Source organism: Sturnus vulgaris, chromosome 13, assembly GCF_052056855.1.
Source record: "Sturnus vulgaris isolate bStuVul1 chromosome 13, bStuVul1.hap1, whole genome shotgun sequence".
Taxonomy (NCBI): domain Eukaryota; kingdom Metazoa; phylum Chordata; class Aves; order Passeriformes; family Sturnidae; genus Sturnus; species Sturnus vulgaris.
Window position 1 is genome coordinate 7,170,947 of NC_142255.1, and position 22,888 is coordinate 7,193,834.

Consider the following 22,888-nt stretch of genomic DNA (forward strand, 5'->3'; position numbering starts at 1 on the left):
GAAGAGCAAACTTCAAACAAACTTTATGAACAAAAAGTTGTCCTGGAAATTGGTAAGAAAAAAGCACAGTGATTGAAAGCTGAAGCAAAGAATATAGAAAGGATTTTAAACAGGACTAGCAAATAGCACAAAGGACAACAGTCATATAAAACCAAAGTCAGCTCCCAAATAACTAACCAAACAAAAAGCTCACGTTGTTAGGAAGAACAACACTTGTGCTTCCTTTCAGGCAGTCTAGAGTATGAAAAAAAAGGGAAGGATGTCTCCTAATGCACCATTTATGTCAGAAGGAAGCTTCGTGAACTGCTAATTTGCTGCAGAACTAGATATTCTGTCAGAGCTGGTCAGAAACCCTTAATTAAGGAAGAATTTCTGACTCATGCAGGATTTCTACTGGTCTGACAGAAGTTCTGGAAGTGCAGGATATCATCACTGCTATTCAGTAAAGATCAGCAGCAAAGACAACAAAGCTGCACCTGAATCAGCATTTACCACATGCATGCTGGGGGGAGAGGGAGTCTTGCTGGCAGCATTACAACTATTTAACACAGTTTGCAGAAGTTCAGTTTTCTCTCTCTCTTCCTCTCAGGTCAGGGGGATTTTTTTTTTTTTTTTTTGAGAGCAGTTGCACAGAAAGAAAGTACCAGTTTACAGCAAGTTCTGATTATTGTACCTAATACAGCATGCAGGGAACTGACAGCCTCCAAATGAGGATGGCAGAAGGCTACAGGTCAAGGTCCCAGTCCCTTGACTTCCAAATACTTTTAATTGCCAAAGCTTTCTCCAACTAGGGCTGTGAAAATCAATGCTAAACATAAATCCAAAGCAAGTTTTCAGACTTTTCATATCAAACAACTCAACAGTTTAATATGAAGGCTATTTTTACAGAGTGCAACAGCTTTCATTGCTAAAGCAGCATGTCAGAAGAAAGCCAGATCATTGGATGACCATTGAAATGTTCCATTAGAAACCAAAAAAGTAAGTAATTTTTAGCACTTTAATACTAATGAATATTGCTATTTCTTTTATTTAGTGTTTAAGCAATAGAGTCAGTAAAAGAGAGCAAAATGTTGAAATTACTCCAGGTTATCAGCTTTTCCTAATTATCAATGTTATTTAATTGATTCACCTGGAAGCTGTTACATCCATCTCCACTAATTACCAATACACACAGGCAATGGTATCAAGATTATCCTTTTATTTCCAAAAATTTCCAGCCAATTTAATTTCATATGCAAAAGCATCCCTGTCCTGCTTTACCTTCCTGGATGGAAAAATAAAGAAAGAAAGGAAACTACAGATGCCACATAAATCAGTGAACTGGAGTGGTTTAGGAGATTAGTTCTGTTCTGCTAAAGCAAAAGTTTCTAGATAACACTGGGTCAGTTATTCCCATATGCTTTCCCTGCAAATGAATGGATACTTACTTTCAGTTCATTTGTAAGCTGTTGTATTTTTCGTTTCATTTCATCATATTCACCATACATTTTCTTTCTTACTTTTTCCAGAGTTGCTCTCACCTGGTGTTAGAAAAATCAAAGGCCTTTGTCAAAATTTTGGATTCTATTGTTTATATATAGTAGTACATTATTTTTCTATGTTTTTCATTGTTACCCTCCGTAATTTCCATTGTTAATCTACCACTGCATACCAGCAATCTATTCTCAAGACTTGTCTATGTAGGGAAGATACAAATAACTGTCACTATGAGTAGTTCTAAACTTCTCTGTACATGCTTTAACACTTATAAGTTAATAATTTAAATAAATTAATTTCAATTAAATATCCATAAGTCATTCTAACCTGATTACAAAATGAATTAAAATTAATTTGATCATATATTGTTTTATTTCTGAAAAAAAAGGCATGGACTTAATATACCTCCATACTTTTAAAAGTGGTTGGTTTCCCCTGGGTATCCTTTGTAGATAAACACTTTAAATTTCACTCTTTTAGACTTGTATCTAACTAAACAACAAATTAGCTTGCATTTACCAATGCAATTTCAAATCTGAAGAACAGAGAACTCCATTTGATTTCAAGAACTATGGATGAAAATTATTCCTTGCCTTTCTAGAAAAAGCACTCAAAAAAAACCCAACCTGGCTTCCAGTTTGGCTTTATACACCACTGCAATCACGTTTGCCTACAGCTTATGTAATTCTCTTTTTCCCCTTCCTCAGTTCTACCAAACGCAGGCTGATTGCAGATCATTTAGGGCAGTGAGTTCACTGTCTCTGCACAGTGAGGGGAGGTGAACTTCAGCAGGGGATGTTTTTAGCAGCTCTGCAGAGAATCCCCCACTGCCTCCCAGAAAGAGGGGCACTGGCCACCAAACCTGTGCAAGGAGTGCTCCCTACCCACGGGATCCCTCTGGGATGAGGAAGAGAGAAGGGAGCTGGAAAGCACTGCTCACTCACCCTGTGCCTCCCCACACACAGGCACAGGCACACACACACCCCCTCTTGCAAGATGCAAATTGCACTCAGGCAGAGGAAGCTGTCAGCAGATCTCACATGGCCCATCATTTTTGGTCTATTTGAGTCAGCACATACACAGCACAAGCTGAGGATTCTTGTTTAAGATGACACTACTCTGGCAGGTCAAAGATCACAAATTAGCAGAGCTGAACACAGCTTCCAGAAGACGGAAGAGCAAAAGCCAGCATGTGTCTTCCCATGTGTTCCCCACTTTGTCCTGAAAGCATCAGTACCCTGAATGCACAAACAAGATATACAGTTCACTTGGTCTGAAAGAATTTCTCTCCATAAGGGACAGGCAGGAGCAGGGAGATGGTTCCAGCCCAAGCAATCCCCAGGTACCACAGACAGTGCAGTTTGGGGAGCTGGCCCTGCTGTGTGCCAATTCACCTGTCCCTTGACACCACCCCACAAGGGCAGAGGAACTCCCCAGGCAGGAGAATAGCAGCCAAGGCAGCTTGTGTGCCTCGCCAGCACTGCAGCACTGACAGACCCTGCCAGTCCCTCACCTCAGCAGTTTGAGAGTGGTGAACACCAGGAACTGACAAACTGGGAGTACCAAGGGAGAGAAGCAAGTGCTGGTAGCCACAGAGCAGGCAGATGTGAGGAGCACACATGGTAACAGTGCTTTACACTGCTCACTTGACTCAGGGTTCCTCCCTTTTCTATCAACTCAGTTTGCACTTGAATCAGTGTAACACGATAAGCACTGACCAACAGCCTCCTGGGTGGTGAAGGTGGATGGAAAGATGTCAGATTATTTGCCCTGAGGTAATTAGGGTGTTACTGCCACAGCCTGAGAGCCAATGACTAATGGGCAAAGAGATGCTGAGTTTCAAGAACAGAAAAATTTCAAGCAGGATCAGAAATGCATTTTTTTGTTTTTCAGGAGATCTTCTGCCTGTGATAAATGAGCAGGCACAGAGAAAGTAGTACAAAGACATCCTTATTAGGCTGACTATTTTAAGGCTGCCCCAAAATATACCCAAGTGATTTTACTATGTCACCTAATTTAGAAGCCTTTTCAAAGCCAGGGGGTTTGGGGACGGGGAAGCAGAGGAAGAGAGAGACTTTATCCTTTCAGGTGTCTGCTCACATAGTTTCTTCCATCAGCAAGCACAGTTCACAAGTATAGAGCATGCTGTTTTCCCAACTCCAGTACTGCCAAGGCCAGCCTCTAGCTTCAGAGTAGGCTCCCAGTTCAACCTGAGATGCTGGGCTAGACATCAGTCATTCCATTATACTCTCACAGCTCTACATGGATATATGGAAAGGGTATTTAATTTAACAATTTGAGGTGAAAGTGTAACTCACTTCTTTAATGTAATTCATCTCCTCTTTCAGCTGATCAGCTGACCAGCCATAAACCACCATTTCTCTCTTATGGTTGTTGTCAGTTCGGTGCACAACACCATACACCATCCCATGAGAGAGCTTCCCTGGAGAGATCCCATTTGGTACATGGTAGAGATCCTAAAAATTAAAAAATAAATAAATAAAATTAAAAGAAATAAGTACTAGAATAAAAAGCCCTGAATAAAACCACAGTAACTTAGGGCCAGGAGAGACAGCAATTATAGTGAAAGCACAACAGTACATATGAACATTAACTCCCAAACATTTTGGTGCCAACCTGTCAGCCTTCATATTTTTGGAAAGAACAATGACCAACTTATAATTGATAAAGAATACAGAGTTGTCTAATTACCACTGCCTTCAATGAAAGTCATGTAGGCACAGCTAGAGACACCAGGCTGGATTTGTACAAGGAGAGGTAGAGGCATGTAAGAAAAGGTTAACATGGATTATTTCCATTCACCACCCGATGTTACTTTTCTGCATTCTTGCAGAGCACTGCCAGGTCTCTAGTTTCCTCTAAACTCCTGCAACAACAGAATTATTCCTCATTTCCCACACTCCCTGCTGCAGGAAACAAAAATTCACAAGTTCACTCAAAAAACACAGAAAGTTCTAGGAAACTGAAATTAAAACCTTTTAGGCAGTGTTTCTTAGAAGAGAAAACACCTATTTCTCTTGAAGATAAACAAAGCAGAATTTCAATTTGCATTTAAAGCTAAATAAGAACCTCCAAAGCAATCAAACTCATCTCAGGTCTCCATTTCTATTACAGATGTTGCAGAACTGACATTGGAAGAGCTAAAGCAAAGCTATGAAATAGCATTTATGTGAGTGCTCCAGTGTTATTAAGTACTGTAGAAGAATAAACCTTCTAAATCAAGTCTTGCTATGTAAACAGAGGTTGTTTTAAAGAGTCAAAATTTTTTATTTGAATGATCCGCAGAAATTTGTGAAACATACTCATAATAATTGCATGTCTTGCTTCAAGTGACCCTTCACAGATTCTTCTTGTTCATCTCATCAATACACTTAATAAGAAAAATATTCATGCAAATAGCAGAAAACATTTCCCTCAGCATGTAAATGAGTATCTGCAAGGTCAGATCACCACCTGACCTGGCTACTCATCTCTCCTCCCTTCTCATGGGCCCAGGGAAACATCCTTCTGTCACAAGCACCAGGAATTTGTTAGTCCTCAGAACTACTCATTTCTCTTCTTGATTACAAGGAATTTAAACAACTACCTTAAATGAAGACATTCACATTATGACTTTTTTAAAGGGGGAAATATTCTTACTGAATGTGAAATATTTGCAAACTAGTAGCCTAAAAATAATCAGTGATTTCTGAATGAAAAGTTAGAATTAAAAGTTTGGAAACACAGCTGTTACAGCTTTGCACATTGTTTTTGAAAGGTCACTTCTAGAGAAAAATCAGATATAGATGGTTTTAAAGAACTTACTTTCTTATTCTGGGTATACCAGATACAGGTACACTTGGGGACATATACTATATTGATTTTAGAATATGTTTTGGGTTGGTTTTCTTTGTTCTAAGCATTGTCTAAATACTCTCTTTGACACCAAACAGAGGCTTCAAGAGAAGAAGTTCAGCATCTTATATCCATCTGCAGCTGCATCCTAGAGATCTCCAGTCCTTAAGAGAGGACACCATCTGCAGCCTGAAGCAGCAGCAGCAGCAGTTTTTAGGAGCCAAACTAACACAACTATGCTGGCAATATTAGAATAAATACTTCCTTAGGTAAGGGGAAAATGAACAGGAAAATTTACTTGTATTAAGAAAATTTGATAGAGAAAGACATTTGTTTTATATTGTATTATATTTATATATATATTGTGTCCACTCCACATGGCACTGACAGATTTTCCTAACACTGTGAATCCTACACTTCTTCATCCCATCATTAATAGTTTAACCATGTTGCTGAAGCTTTGTGTGTGTGTGTGCAGGAATGGGAGGGCAACAATCACAGAGCAGACGTGATAAAGAACATTTCAGGCACAGAACAACAAAGCTGCAAACCTTCACTTGAAAAGAAAGCTTTAAAACCACTTAATGAAGAAAACATTGGGCAACCACCCCTACTTAACGCATGATATAATTTTGCACTTTGAAAGCATTATATGCAAAGCTTCATATCCTCAAAATGAGATGTTTCATAATTATGTATTACTGTGAGTTTTGTTTTGCTGTTTGGACGTGCACAAACAAAACCCTACAGCTCATACTTAGAAATAGAGAAATACAGAAACCACATGGGGACATTACTCAAAATTATTTTGTGTTTGTTTGTTTCCAGGATTGTACAGTTTCTTTCATAGTTCATTGCAGCTCCTCCCTTGCATCTGGAAAAAAGGATTACACACAAGTTTCTATCTTCCTGATAACAGAATGAATAATCACTTTGATTGTTTAGAGGTTACCAAGGCACCAGACTGAATTCATAAATCCATACCCTTTGCCCATGATCACTCATTTTTAATGAGGTGAAAAGCTGAATAGCAATACCAAGGTCCTTTGTGCCTCTGAAACATTAGCAGAATTGTCTAAAATGTCCGAAGTGCTGTTTGCAGAGTTCTGGCATAAAAATTCTGACCAAGTTCCTTTTTTTTAGAATATTATGACCACATTCCTCAGGAATGCTTTGAAGGATTCCCCCTTTCCTCTCCCCCTCCCCCCCCCCATCCAAGAAAGACCTACAAGTTCAGACCAATGGGTTTGCAGCTGGATAATCACCCATGGCACTTACATATGTATTTCAGAGATGAACAGACTTAAATTTACATTATAATGGCCAGTACATGCAGGATTAGGTACACACAAAGGCAGACTGGTTACATGTCTCTTTCAACAATGCTAAACTTGCCTGTTATCTGTATTTGCACAAGCCTCCTAAAATGCCTTTGTTATTTCTCTTTCAGGAGATTAAAAGACTCTCCATCATCTGTTGACTATTCCAGTTCTATGTGCTACTTAAAATACAGGATATTGTTTTTACCCTCTCCTTATTCTTCCTTCATATCATAATTCCAAGACAAGTGCCTGTTAAAATTTCAGTTCTTGCTTGTTTTAAAGATGTGTGAGCCAACAGCTACACAAGTAACAGTTCTCATGTTTCCTTAAACTTTTCCATTGCTGTTCTATTTCAGTCATGCTTATCTTCTACTCACCCTATTCTGTTTAGTAACTCTGAATTTCTTCTCAGTGACCACTAGTTTCAGGGCTCTGTATAAATAGCCAAAAAAGGGCTCACCTGATGCAGTCTCCTCTTAGGAGAAAGGTTACAATCAGGAAACTCCTCTGAATGCAGGGTTGAGATGGTTGCTTTGTTTGTTGACTACTTTTCCAATACAGCTGTCTCTAGACAAGGCCTTGCTGAGTACCTCAGCTCTCAAATATCTCCAGAGAACTGCAGCACTAAGCATGCACTGAGTATAATCCTGCCAGTTTGCCTCCTCTCGAGCTACTTCCACTCACCTTTGTCTCTTTTTCTCCCTTCACTGTTTTTTTTCCTTTTCTGCCTTGTACTCTGTTCTTCCTCTGACACTTCCTCTCTCTCATGCTTCCTCTTTCACTGATCCTGGATTTTCCTCATCCTTTTTTAAAGTCAAATACTTCCCATTATTTTCCTCTATGTCCCATACACACCCATTCTCAGAACTCAGATATTTTTCCAAGCAGGTCCTCAATGGTCTCCACTCTTATCTACAGTGGGTATCTCAGTGAAGATAACAGCATAAGTAAATACATGCAAGTATTTAGGAGCAAGTAAATACTGTAAAGCTAACCAGAACAGAACTTTAAGATGAAGGATTCATTAGATTAATCAACCATTGCTGTTTAAAGTCAAAATATCAGCCAAATCCCATCTAATGTGAGCTAATGATCTGAAAAGAAAGAGTTAGCTTAATCAGTTTGTGAATATATCTTTGTACCTATAGTCAGCTCTGCACAGCCCAAGGTGACAGCAAGGACACCTCGTGTAGATGCTCACACACCCTGGATCAGCCTCCAGGAACGTGTTCTGTCTGTGCTGCAGCAGCAGACAGCTGTGCTTGGTGTGATCACATAGAATGTACCAATGAAACACAGACTGTGTTTACTTAACTAATAAATATTTAAAACAGAAGCCTACACCCCAAGGTTGCAAAAGTCTTGATAATTACCATGCATCCTGTTTATGTCTCTGTCCAAGGAGGCAGCACAAGTAGCATGAAACAGGTGAAGACATTATAAGACCGAAACCCTAAATTTAAGTTTTTAGCTGTTTTTTCTATGACCCATGGTTTTATTTGCATTATGTAAATAACACTCCGGGATGATGTGCTTTCTAATCTACCAGTTTTATAAGTGAAAGTCAGATAGGCTCATATTTTATATTTCTACCTGCCCCAAAATTGAAAGCAAAAGCACAGAAGACACTTTCTTTGAGAAAAAAAAAGACATCTAATGTAATGCTTAACACAATTCTGTGTTTAGTACCCCTGTGGCCTTAAAATATTCCTGACTCATGGTCTTCTGTTAACTTACACCATCAAAAAACTTGTAACAAGAATTATATCAGTTAAATGAGGCTTTATCTTTTCCTTAACAGCCACATTCCAGACGTTTCTAAAAATATCCAGTTATCTTTTACCTGTTCACTAGTTACACAAGGAACAAGAGTATTCATGCTGTTACTGAGGTTACATATTTTCTCTTCAATAAAATGACACATTTATAACATTAAGCTCACGAAGAAAAGTTACCGTGCTCTGGCAAAAAGCAGCTCTGTTTTTATGTCTTTTCATATTCCTCTACAGCCTGTGAAAATCATGGTACATTTGGGAATGTTTTACATTAAAATAGTAAAAACATGAATGTTTTACATTAAAATAGTATTACAATAGGGAAAATATGCCATAACAGACGTGAGTGTTCTTAAATTCATGAAGAATGCAAGAAGTACTGCTGAATACATTCCAACTTTGAAGCTCCTTGGGTGTAGAATTTCGGTGTCCATCTCAATAGAGAAGTGATATCTAATCCATGAATTCTGTACACAGAATGCCAGTGTTTACACATTGGAAAACTAAGATACAACAAATACAGCAGTAACCTCAGAAGTCAGTGGAATTCTTTCTGCATTTTTTACGTAGTGCTGGTTTTAATCAAAGGCACTGCTTAATTAGTACACGTCAAAAATGAAGTGACCCGTGCTGGAAAGACTGAGAAACAGTAACATCACCTGTAGCAGATGAACCACATTTTTTCAGGCACAAGGTCTGCTGTGCTGACAGGAGTGGGCTGGGAGCAGCAGAGAAAATAGGCACTGTCCTAGATTCCAAGGGCACCACAGCCCCACGTTCACTGCACTCATATTCGTGAAGCAGGCCTGACACAAGTTTGTGCTTGATTCTCACCATGACGTACAGAAGCAAATTCCCCTCCTGGCTTCTTTACAGCCTACTTTTTTGCTGGGGGTGAAAAAAAGTTTGCTATGCTTCTGTATTCTTGTTTAGGAAGGAAAAAGAATTTCACTTCTTAGTTGTGATGTTTAAAAAAAACTAAGCAAATTAAAGTGTTTGAGGATATATGCAGCCAAAGTACCAAGTTAAGTTTAAGACTGAACACCATTCAAACTTGGCTGAAAGCCACAGACAGTAAAGTGACAGAAATTTCCAGTGTGTTATCTCATTTTCATTCTCTTGTCCACGTATCCAAATGAAAAAGAAATGTATATCTATACATATCTTCACATTCTGCCCTCAAAAGCTTAGCTGCAGCTTCCAATGACACTTCCAAATTTAACCATGACAGCGAAGAAAGAGACTGATGGATAAAAATAAGCCCAATCCCAAACAGGGACAATACAATTGTCTGGTAGTCCTTTATTATGCAAGACAAGAGAGGCTTCAGGATATGCAGATTTTGCATACAATCTGCCAAGCACAATATTCCTTTGTACTTCATGGTGAAGTAAACAGCCTCACACTACTGTCACCCATTGTCTATCATGGACAGAAATAATGGAACAGAATCAGAATAATTTGTGATTCTCTCTACCTAAAGTACTAACAATTCAAACAACTCAACCAACAGCCTCTACCTGTGAATTAAGTTCTCATATGCTTCTTTCAGGGTATCATATCCTAAATACCAATATACAAAATCCAACCTGACACAAACTCACTCCCCCTTCAGTTTTTGAGATCAGTCTCTAACTCTGTACCATCTGCCAGCCTTTCACAAAAAGCAGGGAGAGGCCACCCTAGTACAGTATAGCCTACAGCAATTTTCTTGCAACAAAACCACCCAGATCCATAATTTCATTTTAATCTCTTACACTGGTTCATTTTTATTCAATGGATGCACAGCAGTAAAAAAGTTAATCTAGAAACTTGCTGCACTGATACAGATTGAACAAAATACAGCACAAATTTTCTGCGAACTTTGGACTCCAATGAAAAAGACTAAGGCAAGAGCTACCAACTTAACTGATAAAGAATCACTCCTGGTCTGACATCAAGCAGCAAAACAAATGATTGGGAGGATCAGCCTCAGGAATAGCTGCTGTGCAGTTCATTAGCTGATTCTGCCACTGAAGCATCTCTTAATGGTACTGAGCCTGAGAGATGCAGAAAAGTAACAAACACAGTGAGCCATCACCCTGTCACATTAGGGCAGCTCAAAATCACCTCCTTCCAATGAAAGATTTGAAAGAGGAGATTACAACCAAATGTCACGCCATGGTATTTATAGTTTTCTGGCATCCCCTCCAACACTGCAAGGTCTTTTCTCTCCTCTCTCAGCAGCAGAGGCAGAGACTTGTCCTGCCCAACCAGAAGAGCACCTGCAGCCAGGCTCCAACTGCCTTAGTTGGTTGAGCACTCCAGCAAAAACTGTGCAATCCCACAGATTACCCCTACAGTTAATTTCTGTAAGTCACACTAATAAATTTTAAATGCCAAAAGCATTTTTCATGTTCTCATTTTCTTAGGAGTCAGCAATTAAAGACAGCATAGAACTCTAGATTCCAACAAGGGATCTGATGTTAAATTTGATTCTTGCTGAAGCTGAATTTTTTGACCTTAAATTGTAAAGTGCAAGGTAGAGCAGTTCCCTAATTTCTATCATCCTACTTCCACAGTTCTCACAGGACTGTGAGAGGATTATCTAACATTTGTAAAACTTGTTCTCAAAGTGCTTTAAGCAATGTCATAAACATGAAGTCAGCTGAACACAGGTGATACCTGATCACTGTTTGTAGGAAATTTTATTTTAATTAAACTGTGTAGTAAAAGTATCACAGCATGACGAGTCATGAGGTATGTATGCACTGTAAATTACTGTACCACTAATTCGAATAAAGCAATCGATTACACAGACAATAAAAATGTACAGGTAATACATTGCTGTCTGGCTTTAGAGACATGAGAAGAAACCAGCTCATGAGCAGTGATTTTTTTGTAGCTGATTCCATACACTTTGGCTGTACTATCTGTGGGGTATTTTTCTTAATCACACAGAAATTATAAAACACAAGTAGTTTTGGTTTTTTAATTGCTCAGTGTTTTTTAATTGCCATGAAATTGGCTGAGTAGATCCTATCTAGCTCTGAAGCCTAACTTTATAAGTCTTTCAATTGTCTAAAAGTACTGAACTTTACAAATTACTCAGAACACACAATATTTAAATTGCATATGTTTTTTTCTGGTTCAGCTAATAAGGACCCATCTCTTAAACATCACTGTTTTGCACATTGAGCTAAATAATGCATTTATTATCTTCAAATCCTCTCCTTAACATTCTCTGATACAAAGCCCACTTGCCTTTACTTGTATTATGGAAGAAATAATAGCTCATTAAATACGAGGTCCCACAGTGAAAAACACTGGTTATGTAAGAAAGTGACTACAAATTGTCCAACCCTAATCCTTAACAATTCTTTCTCATTATCACATTACTCAAAACCATAAAGTGAGTAAGGCATGAGTAAACACCTATCCTCCTCAAAAGCAAACTCGGATTCCTCTTAGGACAAGGGGCCCATAAGCTTAGGCCAGTCTGAGGGTTGCTGCAATCAGACACAAGCTGACAAGAGACTCACAGAGAAGCTACTCTAAGTGTTACAGCTAAACACCTCTGTACTAAATGAATTACTACTATTTAATGGTGGCCCAAATTTAGTTGGCATTAAGGTCTATTTAAACTATTCTGTAAGTAACATTTCTAGATCCTGAAAAACCAATTACTCTGCTGAACAAGTGTGTGAAAATCTGAATGTATAAAAGATTCCAGGACAACAAACAACTGATAAGGAATCCTTGTCTTGAGCATTTTACTTTGCATTTATTTTTATTGCTTAGAATGTCTTTCTCAGTAATTTTCGTTATTTTTGCATTTATGTATCACTAAGAAATTATTTCTAGTAAATCCTATTGTTATTTTTCTTCCTATTGTCAGACATTGAGTCTGGCAAACTTCATCAACTTGTTTAATTTTGGTTTATCAAAGTATAAATGTGGTGAAGTTGTGGAGCTCGTCCAGCTTCCCTTTTTAGTCTTCCTCCTTAAGACTAATTAAACATCATCTCTTGCAGTGAACAGCTCTTATGGAACAAGTTCTGCACCAAAGCAGATTGTAAAATTTTTTTCTGTGTGCACATTACTCACTTCTGCAAAACAAATGCCCTTCTGAACCCTTCTAATCACATGACCTTCAAAATCCCTTTCACTCCAGAACAATCTTGAATTCTTTAATTTCTTATTTGCACATTTGTACCAAAATTAGCTGAGTCACACAAACATCAAGGTCCCCAGCACACCAACTACATTAATGCTCAAATCTTGCACATCACTGAGCCTACATTAAACATAAAACACTCTTTTAAGATCAAGAGGATCTTGATCAAGATCCTGTTTAATAGAGGACCCTGTTCCTAGTAACAGTTTCCTGCTCTTTGATATAGAAATATGAAATAGTCAAGTTTTAAAGGTACCTCAGTCACAATTCACCTACAATCTGTATTGTTCCTCTACCATTGCTCTGTTTTACATGCAGTTTTGCCAACTTAACTCCTTAACTCCAAGGCTTAGGCTCATAGCTCACACCCAACTTGATCACCTTCCACATGTTCTTAAATCTTCTAAGATGACTGGGCTTCGGGCTGCCAAAACAACAAGTGTCAGCATCTGTGGAGGGCAATGTTTACTTCTCATTTATAGAGAATTTAACTTTGATTCTTAAAACTTACACTTTTCTTTCTCTCAGTTTCCTTTGGTCCCTGTTCAGGCTGTGACACTTCTTCAGGTGGCACTGTTAAGCGTAGCCTACACACATTCATCTGGAAGAAGAACAAGATTTAGGTGTTAGAAAAATTATTTTAATAATTTGCTTTACAGAATGAAGTGTACTGAGATTCAACTTTGAACTTAACTATTTTCTGTTTTCTACCACACAGCTGACAAAATATTATTTTTAAAGGTTAAAGGGGTTTTTAGTTGGCAAAAAATAATTCAAGGGTATCCCCATACTTACATACCTGAAATAGCAGAAATTCATTTCAATCAATAAATTGTTCTTAGGTGCTCATAAATGACATTGAGAGCTGAGATAACAGAACAATGAACATAATTTTCTACTTTCTGAGTTTTCTTTGCTGATTTGGCATACTTTTATTCTTCAAAAGGAATTATTTGGAAACATGGAGTGTATTTTAGAATAAATGCTTCTTTTCTGCTCAACATATAGCCAAGTATTTGATCCAAGGATACTGCAGTACAGCAACTCCACTAAATGTGAAATAGGAGTATTATTCAAATCTGATACATACAAATGATTTGTAAACTTCGAAACACTTAAGAAAAAAGTTAAGAGGTGTTTCCTAAGTGATTTTAGAACAACCATTCTCTTGCCTTTCTGTCCCCAGCTGCAGTTTGCCTTGCTTTGGACTGAGACATCTTTGGTTTAATGGTGTTTTCCAAGCAATACATTTCATGCAAGAAACTTGGTTAAAACATTCAGTCTTAGTCCTATTCATGAGATATTTTTGTGGAAAACAACTCTAAGTCCTAAGCAGAGCATAGCAAATGATGAAATAAGAAATTTGGCTGTCCAAATTCAAAGCTGCACAAAACCATCCTGTAAAATCCCAGCTGTCTGCTGGCAACAAAGAGAGCTCTTAAAGCTCTTCCTCAAAACCTCTTAATTGTCTCTTTCATGATTACTGTGGGCCATCATCACTGTTCTTCTACAGCCCAGCATCTCATCTGATCTAGACCTCTCCAGTTTCTCCTGGAGTCATGCTGAATGTGTCTCTGTCTCAGACCCACCTTCCCCCTGCACTGGTCCCACCTAACATGTCTTGGCCATTACAGCACCTCCTTTTGCCTTGAAGATGGCAATAATGTTCTGCTCACTGCATTCAGGGCACTGCAGCAAAGCCCTTCCCATACACCCCCAATGTTACCATTTTACAATTCATTTTTTCCAGCTGTCTTTCAAATCATTTGAGCTGCCTTGACTGCGTTTTCAAGCCTCTTTACAATACAACTTCCTCAGAGACCACTATTCAGCATCACAACAAGGATCCCTATTTTCCATTTCCACACAAAACACCTTTTTCAACTTTTCAAACAGGCTTTAACTTTTCCTTCTTCCCAAGCCAAAACAAATGGAAGAACTATCTACAACTTCACTATTATTGTTCTGGCATTTCTTTAAATCTGTTGAGAGGACAAATCAATAGCATTTAGACTACTGGTATGTTGTCAATTGTATTTTAGAAATGTTATGTACTGCCTTCCATCTTCCTCTCATTTTGGTCTTTCAGGCCGGCAAGGCCAGTAAGAAACAGTGTCCTGAGATACATTAAGTTCTTATAAAATATGTGAGATGTGTCTATATTATAAAGAATAAGAAGGGAAAAAAAAAAAAAAGAAGATCAAGGTGAAATACAACCTATTCTGTAGACATATCTGTGAAAGCAATTTTTTGTGCAGTGGCCTCCTCCCTGTTAAGTCATCATTAATCTATATGCTAAAAAATCTAGAACAAGAAGCCACAAAATGACATAAAGTCCCCCAAACTTAAAAGCAGTTTATGCTTTCATATTTGCTCAAGAATACTAAAACAATGAAATGCATTTTAAAATTATGAAACTTGGTACATTGGCTTTTGATTGGCTGCTATGTTTGTTCTAAGAACACCAGACCGTCTCCAGAATCTACAGATGCTGTTGGTACTTTCTACTTACAGATTTGTTATCCAGATACATAAACAATAAATTCTCATCTTTGGAACTCATTGATTCATAAGGTAATTAACATCACCTTTCCTCGTGCCCTTTCCTCCCATTAGCTTATTAACACTCTTTCCTCTTAAAACATTCCTGTTTACAGCAAGAAGGGAAGCACAGACTGGCATTCCTCCATGTAGGCAAACAAAGACCAGAGCCATAAATAGGAAATAGAAGTGAATTTGTGCTGCACAGGAAGTGATAGATGAGGCCAACTTTTTATTACAGTGATTTCAAACAAAGGAAAACTGGACAACAAGGAATGAACATATTGCTAGGATAAAACATTAAAAATGCCTGAAATAACTAGAAATAGATAATGACTGGCAACTCAAAGTTAGGAGAAATGAGGTTGTGTATGATTCTCTAAAGTGAATAGCTTTCTTATTAATCAGTACGAGGCTAATTATAGCCAACAGAGGTTCACAGTGCAGTGATTGTAAATAAGTAATTATCTCTGTACCAGTGAGTGAATCACAACTGCCCTTCACATCACAGGTGTTACAGGGCTACTACGAGGGAAATCACGGAAGTCCAGCACAGATGGCAGTCAAGTCATCACAACTACACTGGAATATAAATTAACAACAGTCATTTGTTGAGACTAAAACCACTGTACAATCAAAAAATTGTCATCATTTATGCTATTTTTTCTTGCCCTTTTCACTTTGCCTTATCTATGACCCCCAAATCACTTACCCCACCCCAATTGGCAATCATAAGGATTCCAGCCATGAAGTCGTGCCCAGCAAGGCTTGTACAGCAGTGCACAGTTCCACCCAGTTCCTTGCTAGAACAAACTTACACAGGCTGGACTCTGCTATTGTTTACAACAATAGGACTTCCTCAGCATCCCTGGGGAACAGCAGCAAATGTATAAAGGAGCCATGCAGTCCTGCTCCTCCTAGGCACCAGATGATGCATTCTACCTAAGGACAGCTCTACAGACCCATCTGCTAAAATTCAGAAACACTACAGAGATTGGAAAGGAAAAACAACAGGCACTGCTTTTTCCTCCAGAGCCCAGAAGCAGTTCTGAACACTGTTCTTGCTCTGCAGGGCTTCCTGAAGGAACAACACACTGTGCCACTTGTAAGTCAGTTTACTTGACCAAATCAATGAGCAGGCTCACATGGGAATCACAGCAAGCCCTACTCCCACAGCAAACACTGCTGTAGTGATGCCTTAAAATGGAAATGAAATCCTAACAGGAAGAGACTGAACTCAGTGCCAAACAGTGGCAGGATAACATGCAACTGAGGACGAAAAAGTAATTTCCAGAAACAAACGGGATAATGCAGAGAGAAAATGGAGAGGAGAATGAGAACTACTCTGTCAGGAAAAGAGCTGCAATTCAGTTTCCTTCATCTGCTTACTGACAGTAAGGAAATGTGAGAAAAAACAGGGACAGACATGACTTCCACCCTACCTTTATGTCATTGACATTGTAACTTTGTGAGCATAACTTTTAAAGAGAAATACTGAGTAGAAGAGAACCAGGTATCTTTCTAACAATCCTACAGGACTGTCTGACTTTTGCTTAATTTGCAGCATCTGTAGCTTTGGCAAGTCAACATTATAAATAATCTTAATTGTGCCAATATTTTATGCTTGCTCCTAGCTTTTTGACACCAACAAACCATAAGTGGTATTTCCAAAATTCATCTGACATCATTTGTGAAACAAAGACACAGACAGGAAAACAAAGACTGGACAGGTTCACCCCAACACGACACCAGACAGCAGAAGTTTCCTGACTGCAATGAAAAGTAAAAGGTGAAACCACACTTTTTTACCGAATTTCTAAGAGGTTAGTGGGACAGCATAGAGGAGAGCTACTGCAATACAGCAGTTAAGGAAAAAAAAAATCTAGCTTAGATTTAAAATGTTGAGAATCAACGGCCCAGATCCACAATCCACATGTATGTTTACCATCCTACTCAAATCACTAGGGTGCAACTTAAAACAAATACAGATGACAGATTCAGTTTAAGTAATGTCCTTCAGCCTCTTCTTCCTCCTTTCCAAAAAACAAAGCACCCAGAAAGACATTAATCAGAATTAACTATGGACTGAAATAACTAAAGATTTTTTCATTAAAATTAATTTTTAAATTAATGAGCAATGCTGTTATAGAAAAACTAAAGTTACTAGTACAGCAACAGAAAAATACAGGCTATTCTACTAGCACCCAGTCTCTAAGCATTTTACAGGAGCCTCACAGGAAAAAGATGTGGTTCAATATTGATCTAGCTTCAAACCAGCCCTGGAGTTCAACATCACCAGAATTTAATATTGTTGATACTGGCAACAAATGGGGATAACACGTTTGTAGAGTAACTATCTACTACCCTATCAGCTCGGTGGCCAAAAATCACCTGCCTAAGGTCCAGTGTTGGCTTTAGACCTTTGAAGGTGAAAGCAGAAAAACAGTGCACATTTGCTTTCAGTTCTAAAAAGCAAAGAAGAAAGAAAGAAAGAACTTTCTTTGGTCATTTATCTGTTGATTAGGATGCTCCATTTATGAAATCTCTGCCGTGAGATTCCACACACAATTAAAGGGCACTTTTCCTGTGACCATAGGCACACAAGAATGTGACGCACATCTTCCATTTATTCAGCAGTTATTCTCTCTCCCCTCGTCTTACAACTCATGATAAGGGAGCCACACTTCACTAAAAAAAAGGGACAACAGTTTCCCAGTAGGCTGTAGTTGTGAATTAAATTTTCACCAGTTTTCTTAAAAGAATGTATCAAATACAGTTCATAATTTCCAAGAAATCCATCAGGGGGATTAAAATAAAGAACTTATCACCTGAATAGGAGTTCCGTTACTTCTTTAAGAAATACTAGAATAGGGAAACTCAGTGGGAACACAGAAGTCATATAGGGAACATAAATACGATTTTCAAGTCATCATAATTTTTCTTATGCATAAGCAATTTCATTTTTATGAAGACCAGGGATCGTTTTGTCAGGAAGACCATTCTCACCTTCTTGCTATCATGTAAAACCAGAGCAACACAACATTCTTCAGCTTTTAAATTATGAAGTCATATTTTTGAAGCATCAAAACAATAACTGCAGAATTCAAAAAACATCATGGTCACATGGACGTATTTTTGGTAAGGATAATATTCTCACTTTGATTTCTTTCTTCACATGTGGAATCAACATTCACAATGATAGCAGTGTAGTTACAGCAGCAAGAAAAGGGCTATTTAAAGCTGTGTGGCTGCAGAAACATTCCTATCATATCTGCCTAAGTTTTATCAACTTTATAGAAGCCAAATAGATTAATACATGGTTATTATTTGGTGCAGTTATGATTTTTAAAAAAAAAATCAGCAAATTACGTATCTGCATTTGAGGAACTGATTATACAATTAAATTACTATTGCCATCTAAATCATTACAGTGAGCTTTCTCAGGATAGGATAGGCGAGTTCGCAATAAAAATATCCAGGCACATTTCAAGGATGCGAGGGAAGCCTCCAACACAAGTACACCTTCCTCGCAGGTTTACAGAACAGGCCAGGTCTAGAACTACAAAAGCCTTGCAGGACTCCCCAGAAACTCTCCCTTTCCCCACAGCTACAAAGAACGCACAAAAAGATGCTCTCGCACACACCGCAAGCTTTACCTGAAACCACAGAATTTAAGGAAGGGGAGGGGGAGAGGGGAAGGCGCTCCGCAGGTCACTACAGGAGGGGAGATGTCAAACCTGCTCTCTGCCCCGCCACCCTCCCGCGGGACCTCCCGCCGCCCCCCGCGCTGCCCCGCGCACCTTCCGCCGGGAGCGGCCGCCGTCGCCGGGCGGCCTCCGGGGGGTGGTGGCGGTGACCGTGAGCCCCGAGCTGTAGCGCAGCATCCCCGCGGGCCGCCGGGCCAGCGCTCTCTGCAGCTCCTGGGGCCGGCGCCGCCGCTCCGCCCCGCGCACTTGGCCGCGGGCGGCCGCAGGGGCCGGGCGGGGGCGGGCCGGGCTGCGCTCCCACCTCCGCTCCGAGCAACTCGCCCGAGTGCCCCATTGCCTCCCGTGGGGTGACGCCGGGCAAAGTCGCTGTGGGACGCTGAGGTGTCAGTGCAGGCTGGCATTCCCCCTGCTCACAGCAATATTGGGTGTCGGGTGCAGCCGGGGGAGAGGAGCTTTGAGGGGAGACCCAGAAAGGTCCGTCTGTCACACAGCCGCCTCCCGGCACTGCAAAACGGGGTTAGGGCTCGCAGGAGCCACTGGCGGCCACTCAGTCGCGTTCTCCGGCACCCACCTCTGAGCACTGTTAGATAGCGCTGTGTGAAAGCTGGACACCGTCCTCCCCTTCTTCCCACAGCAGTTCGTGAGCCACCCAGCTCTGTCAGGTCCTGTCCGTGCTCCAGGAGTGGGCACCAGGCTCATCAGAGAGCACTCAGGTCCCAGCCAGCCTCGGGGTTGACAGGCACGAAGCCGGTGCAGCTCAGTGCCTGAATGACAGCATCGGCCTCAGTGCCAAAGGTCCAACAAGGTGAGTGTGGTCTGCCCGAGCCGGCTGGCCCCGAGCCAGATTGCAGGTGTGGACTTCAGCATTTCAGATGCTCAGTTCTTCCGGATCTGGGCTGAGAGAACGCCATAACCCTACACGGCCTGGGCACACAGCTTCATCTGCAGCCCTGGGCATCTGTCACGAGCACTACATTCCTCGGTAATCAAGAGAGTTACAAGCAAAGGAGATGCTTTTGTTTGAAAGAAATGACAGAACAAATAACTTAAACAGCATTTTAAAAATAATTTCTCTCCTGTCTCCATGTAATTAAATTAAGACCATGAGAAAACAGAGTTATGGCTACACAATGTCCTTACCCGTTAAGATGTTAATGACCAGAGAGTTGAAGGGAGGAAATCTGCATTAGAAAAATTGAAACTGCACTGAACTATGGGTGCCCCCTCTCTCTGTGTATAATACCTCTGTTCACTTCTCCCTCTCAGCTCTCTGTCCCCAGGCAGGATATTGAGCTATCGACATGACAAGGATCTGAGGAAGAGAGAAAGAAATCATTGCTCAACACAAAGGAAGGAACGAAGGGTCTGCATTTAGTACTCAGCACGGTTTTTGTTGTTTTCCCAGTTACTGTTCTCTTCTCCCGCCAGGGAAGGTAATATAGCCCAAGGCATATGAATTAGAACATTGACTTGTATTTGGATTTCTCTCAAGGCAAGATTCAGTGTGACACGATTCTTTTTGTGGCAAGGTCTCTTGTTCATACAAACAATTGCATTTCCCTATGAAACACCCCCTATCTTAAGTCCTGGTTGTAATACTCCTTTTGTGGGTTTGCAGGTGGATAATAGGTGTGTCATCATCAACAGGAACAAGTTCTTTCACACATATGTTGTCTACCCATGGGGCTATCCCTTAGCACTTGTTCCTGGTCATTCTGATGAGTCTATTTAAATTCTGGTATGCAGACAGCCGGTGACCTCTGTGGTTTCAGCTGAGAAGGAGTTCACAGACCTGTGAGGTTGCCCTGGTTAGTTATAAGTTGTATTTTCTGGACTGTATTTCTCTCTGGAACAAGATGTGTATGTGGGGCTGCCTAGTCACTACAAGATACAAACACAACTGTTTTTCTAAGAACAGGCACAGGGACTAAACTTGTACTACAATATGGGAAAGGGCCTCCCTTCCTATATGATAAGAGTATGGCACAATAATCAGATCTCTGGGAAAATTTGCAAGGCCTACATAAACTTTGACAATATTGATAATTTTGATGGAAGTCTTGTAAGTGCAGATGAGCAAAAGACTTGTCCATGCATAATAGACAGACAATAAAAATATGGTTTTCTCAGTTACGTCTATTTCAGTTGCAGCTCTCCCCAGTTCTTGGAAAATAGCAGAAAGACACGTTTATTTGATTTACCAATATTTGTTTGAAAAGGAGCATCTTCTATTTAATCCTCAAATTAAAATCCTCCAAGAAAAAACAACCTACATGCATGATGAGTAGTCTCCCTATTTTGGATACTTTCAGAATCTCTTTCTCTTCCCCCACCAAGAAGATGCACAAGTGCAGTAATGAGAGTAATTTGTTTGCTGCCTTGCTACTTCACCATGCAACCATTTGCAGGCTCTTCACCCCTTGTGTAGCCTGTGTGACCCCTCTTTGCGTGAAAGCAACATTTGGAACAACTTTTTCTTCATCCCAAAAACTCTGCCTACACCACAGGGATTATGGACCCAACCAGTTGTATGGAGTGAACATCTGGTACTCCCCAGGTGGCAAAAACAAAGCTAAAGAGAAGCTGTTGAAGCAATATGAGATGTGCACAGCAGAGCTGAAAAAAAAAGAAATCTAGAATTATTTTTGGATTAAGAGAGGATGAACAAATTTGTGATCTTTGGCTTAGAAAAAAGACTGTGGCGGGGAACGGGTGACAGAGGCATAGAAGATCATGACTGGTATGCAGAAGTGAAGAGGGAATAGCTGTTCATTATTTCCTACCCTTGAGAACAGTGGATTTGAAGAAAATCAGGCACCACACTTCTGTGTGAAATTATGCCAGAAGAATCACTGATCATGAAGAGTATAAATGCTCCCAAAAAGTAGCTGGGTAAGCTCATGGAAAACAAGCTATAAGGGCTATGAAACATGAAGACATGCCTCCAACTACTGACTCGGATGGTCCCCAAAATACGGGTTTGCTGTGTTGATAGCTTCCCAGTCAAAGGACCTCTGACCACTCCTTTGTCCTCCCGGGCAGGACTGACTCCACACCAACAATACTAGAGGTGACAAGCTTCTAGCAAGCAACAAGTCTGCTCTGCTCTGGAAAGGTGCTCCTGTGCCCTGCTGTTGCTTGCCTTGGGCACACTCTGCACGTGCATGGCTGCAGCTCATTATCCCACGTTTGCCATTCTCTCCTCACTCCCTGTGGAGGTTTATCACAGTCACTCCCTCTTTCTCCAGTCTCTCTCCTGCTCCCTGACACCTCAAGGGAGAAATCTCTGCTTGGTTTCAGCTTGTCCCTGTTTGCCAGGCCCCATGACCTTGGTTCTGATAATCTGAAGTAGATTTGGCACAGTTTACAGCTCTTTGATCGTGCAAGAGTCATTGTACACTACTGTGAGCATTTCCTGCTGTGCTTGGGACATGGCACTAGTTTACAGAAACAAGATGGAAGAATAGGATGTAAATCACTACTTGGGAATTAGTTTGACTAAAATAACCCTATTCTGCTGATTTTTACAGCTGGATAGACTGCCCAAAAGATATACATGATCATACAGGCTGCTCATAGACAATATATATGGTGGCAGAATATAATCCATCCAGGATGCTGAGCTTTCAGTTCAAAACCTGCCAGTGCTTTGTAACTACAACAGTCCAAAGACACAGCAGGTTAATTACATGATGACACTACAATATGACTATCTGAAGCAACAGTTATTGTGAAAAAGCTAATATAATTACATAGAAACAGCAAGAAAATTAAACTGTAGGCACCTTCTGTGGTTTTTTGTAATTACCCTGTTTCCCATCACCAGCATTACTGAATTTTTTCCCCAGGAGGCCCAGAGACCATTATGCTGTGGGAAAAATGAAATGGGATGGCACAGAATCAACAGGCCTTTCTATGAAAAGCCTTTGATCACAAGATGGACATAGAACAAGCAGTACATGGAGGAGGAAGAAGGTCTGCCCTCCTAGAACAAGCAGAAGTGGGTAGCCTGGTCTTACCATAACACATTGCCTAAATGTAGACATGGTAAAATGC

The 22,888-nt window shown here is 40.1% G+C and overlaps 1 protein-coding gene and 1 long non-coding RNA gene across 4 annotated transcripts in view; one reads left to right on the plus strand and one right to left on the minus strand.

The window, feature by feature from the left end:
* The window catches only part of MYZAP (myocardial zonula adherens protein), a 43,589-nt gene extending 24,528 nt beyond the window's left edge, over positions 1 to 19,061 (minus strand). For all 3 annotated transcript variants that reach the window (XM_088172489.1, XM_014874119.2, XM_088172490.1), the window contains exons 1-4: positions 18,926 to 19,061; positions 13,096 to 13,185; positions 3,795 to 3,953; positions 1,428 to 1,520 (exon numbers count right to left, since the gene is read on the minus strand). In XM_088172489.1, coding sequence (XP_088028615.1) covers positions 1,428 to 1,520; positions 3,795 to 3,953; positions 13,096 to 13,185; positions 18,926 to 19,009 — 426 coding nt within the window. In that variant the 5' untranslated portion in view covers positions 19,010 to 19,061. The remainder of the gene's footprint in view (positions 1 to 1,427; positions 1,521 to 3,794; positions 3,954 to 13,095; positions 13,186 to 18,925) is intronic.
* Positions 693 to 8,704, plus strand: LOC148222225 (uncharacterized). Its single transcript, XR_015806485.1, has 3 exons — positions 693 to 978; positions 4,612 to 4,666; positions 5,430 to 8,704. It is a non-coding gene; the product is annotated as an uncharacterized LOC148222225 (long non-coding RNA).
* Positions 19,062 to 22,888: the final 3,827 nt, after the last annotated feature.